This window comes from Hibiscus syriacus, unplaced genomic scaffold (genome assembly GCF_006381635.1).
Source record: "Hibiscus syriacus cultivar Baekdansim isolate YM2019G1 unplaced genomic scaffold, ASM638163v2 tig00116958_pilon, whole genome shotgun sequence".
NCBI classification, from domain to species: Eukaryota; Viridiplantae; Streptophyta; class Magnoliopsida; order Malvales; family Malvaceae; genus Hibiscus; species Hibiscus syriacus.
In genome coordinates this window covers 689351-698965 of record NW_024063484.1, presented here as the reverse complement: position 1 = coordinate 698965, position 9615 = coordinate 689351, and the positions used below count along the sequence as shown (strand labels likewise).

The 9615-nt window shown below is 34.2% G+C and overlaps 1 protein-coding gene across 1 annotated transcript; it reads right to left on the bottom strand.

The window, feature by feature from the left end:
• Nucleotides 1-3585: 3585 nt before the first annotated feature.
• On the bottom strand, nucleotides 3586-6072 carry LOC120189459 (protein STRICTOSIDINE SYNTHASE-LIKE 10-like). The gene is given in 4 exon segments (XM_039192742.1): nucleotides 3586-3811; nucleotides 3814-4276; nucleotides 4973-5236; nucleotides 5747-6072. Coding segments are annotated over 4 exon segments (1113 nt in total). The 5' UTR covers nucleotides 6028-6072; the 3' UTR covers nucleotides 3586-3706.
• Between the last annotated feature and the right edge of the window lie 3543 nt (nucleotides 6073-9615).

Genomic DNA, 9615 nt, shown 5'->3' with positions numbered 1-9615 from the left:
TGCATGGAAGACCGCCTAGCATTCCGTATTCCCATGCTTAAAGACGCCAAGCATTCTCTGCATGGAAGAAGCCGAGATATCCACCTGCATGGAAAATTTTGTGTTGAAGACGTCGAGAGATCCTTGAACGAATCCAACACCCCTGAAGAAGCCGAGATATCCAAAGTAATACATCCAACCCTGTAACATTCATACCATTTAGAGAAATAATCGACTGACATCCTTAGTTTGGGAATTAAACATTCCCATCAGCCTTATTTGGTCATTTTTGCCGTTTCAAAAGACTAACCAATCTATTTTCCTAATAGTTCAGATACAAAAAAATTAAAAATATTCCCTTGTTTTTAGACAACACATTTTCTATGGCAATATTTTGTTCTTTTTTACATATAAATAATTTAAAGAAAAAAAAAGCAAGAAAATGATTTATGAGCACACAATAAAGGCAAACCAAACCACTGTTTCACCACATAAATAAGAAGCAACAACGACATGATCATCCAATATTGTCCCCACAATTCAATAAATAGAAAAGGAAAAAAATCCTACAACCCGACAACTCACCATTCCGTCACCTCTTCCTATAAAGAACCACCCAAAAAAAAGGTATAATCTCAAAATTGTCTCCAATTTTCATCAAAATAATCATTTTAGTCCTTATTCTTATTTTTAGGATTTTAACTCTCAATATTTCACTTTAAGACAAAAGATCCATAATATTTTTAAAATATTTTGATATTTAATATATTATTTTAAGATTAAAAAATCTCATCTTTGAAGTATTGACCATTTATTAAATAACCGTTTTTATTTATAAAGATACTCTTTTTACTCCAGAATTAAGCCCAAATTGTTTCATAAAAATATAGGGTTAAAATGATCATTTTGATAAAAATTGGTGACTAATTCTGACATTATTCCAACAATAAAACCCACCTTTCACTTAACGGTTTCCATTACAGCAACCCATCCTCTTTTTAGTTGGGACCCACCTGAGGTATTGTGGGACCCAATAACACAAACGAGGAAGATTAAGGAAACTAACCCGAAAACCCGACCCGGACCCATCTCCCCAACTTTTTTTTTCCTCGCCATTTCTCTCATTTCCGCCTATATATCTCCATTTCCCTTGTTCTCCATTTTATCGGCACAATTAAATCTCAGCAGAGCAGAAAAACAGAAAAAAAGGGAAGGGATTTTCAAGTGTTTAATTTAAGAAAATTTTCCCAAAATTCCTTCCTTTTTCGCCTTTGATTTTCCCCTTAACAAGAGATCGTAAAATTTCCAAGGGTCCCCTTTTGAATTTTGTGTATATTTGTTTATATAAATCTCAGATTGTTTTTTTTTCCATCGGTGGTGTTTGGGATTAATTAATATGGGGACTGAAGTTTTACGGCCTCAGGATTGTTTGAGCGAACGTATCCGCGTACCGCCGACGGTATGTCCTCGCCGGAGATACGGAAACGGTACCTTTAATCCTGGTTATTATTATGCCAATAACAATAACGATGGAAACGTTAGATTCATCAAGAAACCCGCTCAGAAGAAGCGGATCGGACCGGAGCAGCAAGTTTCGAAGAAATATGACTCTACCGATGACCTGAAGACGGTGAGGAACAATGCTATGATGGAGAAGGTTACGATTTTGAGACGAGGTGAGTCGTTGGATACGAAGATCAAGAGCATCGACGGTGTTGGTTGAAGGGAAGACGGTTTGGTTGTTACCGGTACCGATCGGTTGGGCCGGAGCCGGAAATGGTCCCGAAACAGATCAAAGTTGTTGATATCAAGTCATCTGTGATGGAAAAATCTGACTTGTATGCTGGATCTGCTTTCTTCGTCTCTCCGGCGCCGAGTTCTCTTCCTTTGCCTTCTTTCTCAAAGAAGAAAGAGGTTCCGGTCGATGAATTAGCTACCAAGGGTCTCCGGCGGTTGCTTCAGCTGGATCTCTGAGATCGATCCCTTACCCGAGTTAGATTCGGATCCGAATAAGCTTTCTTCTCTTTCTCTTGTTTATCCGTTGACCGTTCGTCTCTATTTAGTCATCTCCGGGATTTTCAAGATCTGATACCCTCCGTGATATTTTTTCAAGACGGTGGACGGATTTGAAAATCTGGGAAAATATTAGGGGCGGCTAGATAATATTTTAACGTGTTAAAAGAGTACGGGGCTTCTTAAAGAAGCAAGAAAAACGAGGGGGGGGGGGTTGGTCTGTAATATTAGGGGAATAGTGGGCGTCAGTTGAATTTTCAAATCTTTGGATGTGAAAATGCATTTTCTGTTCCGCTGTGAACAAAAAGTTTGTAAGAGATTTGCAATTTAGTCCCTTTGATGTAAAGATAAGATAAAATTAGGGAGAAATATGAGCAGATTTCTATTATTATTATTATTATAAACTTCTCCAACTTTTTGTTTGTAAAGCAGCAAGGGTTTCTTGTGTTGAAATTTCTTTTTTTTCTTCCACTAGTTAATCAGATTTCTTGTTTTAAATTAGAAATATTAATTTATGAAATTAATAATTTATTTATTAAAGTATATATTTTGGTGCAATTAATTTATTAAATATCGATGGCATAGTTGTGGAAGGAGAACCTGAAATTGTGTTGGGGACGAAAACTGAAGAGAAAATAGGTGGAAAAGTTGAGTGCAAATGCAATGTTTTGTAAAGAAATGGTATTAGTTCAAATTGGCTTTGATAAGTCAGTCTTAACTCTCTTCCTAATTTCCTTTAGAAAAGGGTATTCCATAGGAAAAGGAATATTTTTTATTTTTCCATTGGACACTCCACATATTCCTTACTTTTCCCTCTATTTAATATAACTTTATATTTATTTATAGTTTCATTGGAAAATAGAGAAATTTAATTTTTTTTGTCAGGAAGGTAACTAATATTCAATTTTATTATCATTTTAAGGGTGAGTCATTTTAACTTTTAATTTTTTTGTCAAATTAAACGAATTGATACAGAATACAATAGACATATTAGACTGGCATTATCTATTATCTATTTTTATTATTTTTTATATTTTTAAACAATTTTTATAATTTTTTTAAATGTTTATTTTTATTATTTATAATTTTTGTCCAAAAGAATAAAACAATGAATATTAACATTAATATTGATAAAATAATAAAATAACTAATATTAATTTAATAAAATTATAATTTTTCCGTCAAAGGATTAAATTCAGTAAAAGGTAAATATTCATAAAAATCAAGTAAAAAATTTTAAAAATTAAAAATGCTATTTTCGAAAAGACTCCCAATGCTTAAATCTGTGTCTTGAAATGTCAACGCGAAGCATTCAGCAGTTAGTTCCTGTTGGATAAATTTTAAAAATAAGCATTCTGATTGGGAATAGATTATTATAAAACAGTATAAATAAGACAAATACATGAATCTTAATATTCCGTTTTCAGCTCCCAAGATAACAAGTGGTTAAGGGTACTCAAGAAACAACAAATTTTATTATTAATATATAACCCATCCTGAAACAACAAAAGATAACATGCTGTTAAGGCATGAATCTTAAATTTTATTTATGTTCACATACGAATACGAAAAAGTTCTATTATTAATATATAACCCATCCTGAAACAACCAATTTTACAACTAATCGAGGAAGGGGTAAGGGTTTCCACACAAAAGATTCAAACTTCAGATATAATATCAATCGAATTAAAACTCACGTGAATCGGAAAGTACGTTAGAGATTATAAATGCCAATAAAAGGCGTCATAACTGATCCAATCCACAGCTCCCCTTCCTTCTCTTCAACTTCACTAATAAACCTCAAGGTCTTGCCTTGTGTGTATCTTCAAGAACTTGAAGCACTTCACCATTTTCACTCAGCTTTACAGCAATGCCATGGGGTTTCCCTCCTACAAACAGTGAGTGCAGTTGTTTGAAACCAAGCGGAACCTTTAACCATGCTCTCCCGAACCACCCGTACGACAATGCCAACTTAGCAAAGAGTCCCCTTTTCGAATGCAAAGCTACCCAAAACTCCCCTTTCGTATTTCTTCTTATGTTATCCGGGAATCCCGGAAGCTCTGCGAAAACATCGACGTTTCCCGCATTAGGACCACGAAGCCATAGTCTTAGAATGCGACAAGCGGCGGTTTCTGCAACGAGTAGAAAGGATCGATCCTCGCTCAGTGCGACACCGTTGGCGAAAGCTAGGTCTCGTAGTAAAACCTTCACTTCCTTGCCTGATTTGTTGCATTTCAGCAGCCTGCCGGTTTTGTCATGGCTGAGGATTGATGGCAAGAATTGCCTGCAAAAAGAATTAAACAATCTTTGAGGGATCCCTTTGCTTGTTCTTTCTCTCTTCCTAGGAAGACCAAATGTACGACATATGTGAAGATCAACACTAACACTGTTATGTCTTATTACACATCGGAAATCTCCAAGAGCATCTATGTAATTTATTTTATGCAAATCATTTTTCAGTAAATCAATTACAGTGTATCAAACACTAACACTGCAAAAAATATTGACTTTCACCCTACTTCTTTGAATAGTACTGAAGAACCTTGCAATATTTTCCTTTTTAGAAATCCTTAGAATTAAAAGTCGGAAGCACAATTAAACCGAAGGAAAATAAGGTCTATGAAGCAACTAATCTGCAAGTATTGGAGAAAATACTTTCTTCAACACCTTCAATATGGTATATTGAAAGAATAGAGGACCTAAATTCTTGGAAATTGGAATTAACTATAGAGGGCTACTTTTCAACCGTTCAAATACTATAGGGACTAGAAGAATAATTCAATGATAGAAAATAAGGCAGATGAGGCAACTGATCTGCAAGTATTGAACTTATATACTTCAATATGTCATCTTAAAAGTACTTTTCTAAAGTCAGACCGTTTTGGTCATATAAAGATCAAAGAATGAACTTCTGTTCAAATTCTAACAACTTTTGCATCCAATAATATAAAGGCAAGGGACGGTTATGGGATCAGCTCACCTTCTCCGGAAGCTAGCACTGCTATCGGTGAAGTAAATGACATCGTCGATCTCATCAATGTCCATATCATTGGTGAAGTAAAGGGGTTGGTCCTCAACTTCAGTGATGAGTTGAGTAGCCAAGCCACCCACAGGACCTACTACATGGAAGCCGAAGTAGGCGTCTGCAATGTAAAGATCGCCGGTTTTCTTGTCGAATCGTAGTCCTAACGGCCTTCCACATATATGCTCCGTTTCTGGTGCGAATGGCCGAACACAATCCTCCCTTGAAAATAAGGATTTAACATAAACAAATTACTCGAGAAAAGGGCAAACCAATATCTACAGTATTCACAATGGTAAACATATTGCTAATGTGATTCTTCAAAGCCACTGAAATTAAAAACTTTGAGAAGTAACAATATTAAGGTAAAATATCAAGTACAACATGTTAAATTAGCCAATATGAGTTCAGGAACAAATCAAAACCAGTATAATATACATATAGGGATTTAAATAGTGGCTCGTTATCAGAATATAAACTGTTATATAGTAGCAACGGTGCCGTTCGAAACAATTATTGTATGATCGTGATGCCCGCAATAACACCTACTATGTTTGAATCGTAATAAATGCAACGAAATTGAAAAAGCAACTGTAACCGGAAAAAAAATCCCTACCTATTCTATCACCCAACAACATATATACAACGAATAAAATCAATAGACAACCCAACAAAATAACTTCCGGAATAGGTCAACGCGCATCCTACAGACAAGGCTGCTGCAGATTATACCTGCGAGCAGAGATGAAGGCAAAATCAGTCCAACCGAGGGCATGACCTTGCCATTTAAGAATCCGGCCATCAGCAACGCCTGTGTAGGGGCCATGTCCGTGGGGATCGAAGGCGAGGCTCTCGGGTCCAAAAGCAGAAGGGAGGTGGATGGTTTGGGCGTTATGAAGGAGGGTGTTGGAGGCTGGAACCTCAGGTGGAGCCAAGATGTTGGGAGATAGGATGAGGGACAGCAATGCTACTAACGCTGTCAACAGCGTTAGTTTCACTATACTGCTGCTCATCAGATGGTTTTGTTTTAGGTGGATAAGTTGTAGGCAATGGCAGTGAAGACTTGCACTCTGTCAACACAAGTGGTGGTGCTCCTTACAATTGCAATATTTCATTGGGTAAATTGTACGTTTAATATCTAAATATCACTTTTGTTCCTTTTTGGTCACTCAAATATTTTTTATTTCAAAATCATACGTAACGTTACATTTTGGTTTCATTTTATTTACCCACAATTAAAAATTTAACAATAATAATAACGTGTCACCATAATATAAATTAGTTGACCCTTATTCCCATATGTAATGGGGTAAGGGGAGGTAAGATAGTAGACTGCCCCTAATGCCAGGTTGAGAGCAGCTTCCGTGGGAGACCTCCGAATTATGAATTGCCCACCGTGGGACTCGATCCCACGACCACAAGGTTAAGAGTCTTGTGCTCTACCAACTGAGCTAGTTGGACAATATATTGTTATATTATCATTAAAAAATTTAAAAATTCCATTTCACATTTCTGTTAGTTTTTTTAGGGCGAGTGATTAAAACGAAATTAAAATAGAAAGTTAAACATGATTTTGAGAAAAGATATAGTTAAATGCCAAAAAGGAATAAAAGTGATAATTGGGTTACTAAATGTATAGTTTACCCTTTTTAATTTGAGAAAACAATGTGACTTAGATATGGTATTTATGCATTTTAAGTTCAAATTGTTTGGATTTCACACTGAATTATTTATACATTTGTCACTAAGATATGGTATTTAGGAAATTAATTATTTTATAAGATAGTTATTTTATAACTTGAAGTTGAGATTAAATTTTTTCAAGTCGAGTCGATTTTATAAAATTTGAGTTAATTTTTTAAATTTTAAATTTAATTGTAAACATTTATAATATTACAATATAATTTGATTCGAGTTTAAATATTTTTTATAACAATATAAAATACATTTATATTTCTTTATATATTTTTTATATGTAATATACATATATCATACATAGTTGAGGGACTCAACTCAAACTTGAAAATCAATCAACTAATTACTAAATTTTTTGACTTATTCGAGTTACTATTCGATGTGTTTGAGTTGTATTTTACAACTCGATTTGAACTTGAAATTTTTAAAAATCGAGTTTATAAAACTATAACTCGAAGTCAACTCGAACCGGGTCAATTTTTGCTCACCCCTAATCATAATAATAGAAAGTTGTGACTTATATACACAAAATAATGTAGTTGAAATAATGATACAAAAGTATGAGAGTGGAATGAATTTTTCTCGTGCTTATAAAAGTTTGAAGCAAGATATTGCCATTTATAGTATGAGAAAATAACTTGAGTAACCGAAAATGCTTTATAATATACGATTTTAACCAACTTTTTTTGGATTTGCAAAAATAACCAACAAATTCGCAACGCGAACTCCAATTTCGCAACACAGAATTTGGAATTCGCAACTCGATTTTGACAATTTCGCAACACAGTTTCCAAATTCGCAACACATAAGTCAAATTTGCAACTCGATTTTGACAATTTTGCAACACGAAGTTCTTTTTCGCAACACTATTTTTAATTTCGCAACTCGATTTTTGAATTCGCAACACGAATTTATTCTCCACAACTAGATTTTCTTTTTCACAACACGAATTTATTTTTCGCAACACGAATTTATTTTTCGCAACACGAATTTCTTTTTCGCAACTCGATTTTCTTTTTCGCAACACAAATTTTTTGGGTATATAAACTACGCAACATCAACAACTCATAATCTAAATCCCTAAATCGCAACTCAGTCTATCTCCATCTCTCACTCACTCCGGCGACATCCGTTCCTATATCCGACGACATCCTTCCCCATTTCTAATTTTTTTTACCATAATTTTATTTTTATATAATTTTTCAATGATTTCTTTCCCAAATTATCATGTATCAACTTAATAAAGGTATGTTTTTCTCTAACTTAGTGATGATATCTAGTTTATAACTCGTTTGTTTAGTAAATCAATTTACAATTTGTAGAATGAAATCATCTAATGTTGATCATGTTTGGATAGCTTTGTGTTATGGAGGGTCATGGGATAATGCTAATGATGTTTTACAATATATGTCTTTACCCATGAATCTTCAACTAAAACTGTCATTAAATTTGTTAACTTTTGAAACTCTAATGTTACGTGTTTCAAAGAAATTGAATTTAGAGCCTCTAAGTGGATTTATGCTATCTTATCAGAGAAAATGTAAAGTTTATTTGTTAACCGATAATGAAGATGTTGAATGATTCATTACTTACATTAGTGTTTCACAAGATGATGTTACATTGTATGTTGTTGAACCTAGAAGTAGTGAAGTTAGGTCAGTAACGGGTAATAATCAACTAAGTTATTCAACCCTAGTTTATGGTGCTCACAATGTATAACGTTTTTATCAACCTCAAAATTTCGTGGTTCCACCACAATTTCATCACCAAGAAAATTTTGTTTCACCACATTTCCCATACCAAACACAATATCAAACACAATCTCAAAATCCACAACTTTTCCTTAATCCAAATCCCAATCAACTTTCAGCACCAAATTTCGATTTTCGTATTTACCAGTAAGACGATGATGAGCCAACAGAAAAAACTGTGAGTACTAGTCAGTATTCGAAATTTGATCTTGGTCAATACCCGGACTTTGATCTTGGTCAATACTCGAATTTTGATTATGTTTCAAAATAAGAAACAGACCCTGCTTGTAATGATTTTGATATTGGTCAATATCCGCATTTTGATGATGAAACAGCCGCTGCCGAGGAAGATGTTGTTGATGATAATGAGGAGGAAGTTACGACTATGAATGAACATGTTGAACATCTATTCTGTAATTCATATAACCCTGAAGAAGAAAAAGAAGAAGAATAAGTCCCCGAAGAAAAGAAGAAGAAAGAGCCACAATAGTATAACTGGAATATTCCAGAATTACTTCAGATACTGGAAGAAGAGTTGGTAAAGATAACAGTTGATTATTACACAAAAGTTATTCGTATCAAGAAATATGATTTTTTTATACAAAGGAAGACTTGAAGATATCTTTGTATACGAAATGTGTGGAAGATGTATATCAACTAAAAGTTAACAAATCAAGCAAAGAAAGATTGTTTCGAAACAAAGTGTATGATTGACAAAAACTGTACGTGGCGTATGATTGCAAAGAGTATAAAAGATTGCGAAATGTTTCAAGTTAGGACTTTTATTGATAAATATACATGTTCAAGAACCCAAGTTTTTCCTCATCATAGACAGACAAACAAAAAGGTGTTGGGTGGTTTTCTGGCTGAGTTAATGTTTTTGAATGGCATGGTATATCGGGGACATGAAATTATGACTGACATGAATGCTCGGTTCAAGATTAGTATCTCATATTCTCAAGCTTGGAGAGCCAAATGTTATGCATTTGAATTGTTGAGGGGGTCGCCAGAAGCATCGTTTTCCCAACTGTCGACTTATTGTCACAATTTAAAGCTGAAAAATCCTAGGTCGATAACTCATATAAAAACATATAGAGATGGACGTTTTGAGTTGATGTTTATCGCCATTGGTGCTGCGGTTAGTAAATCAATATA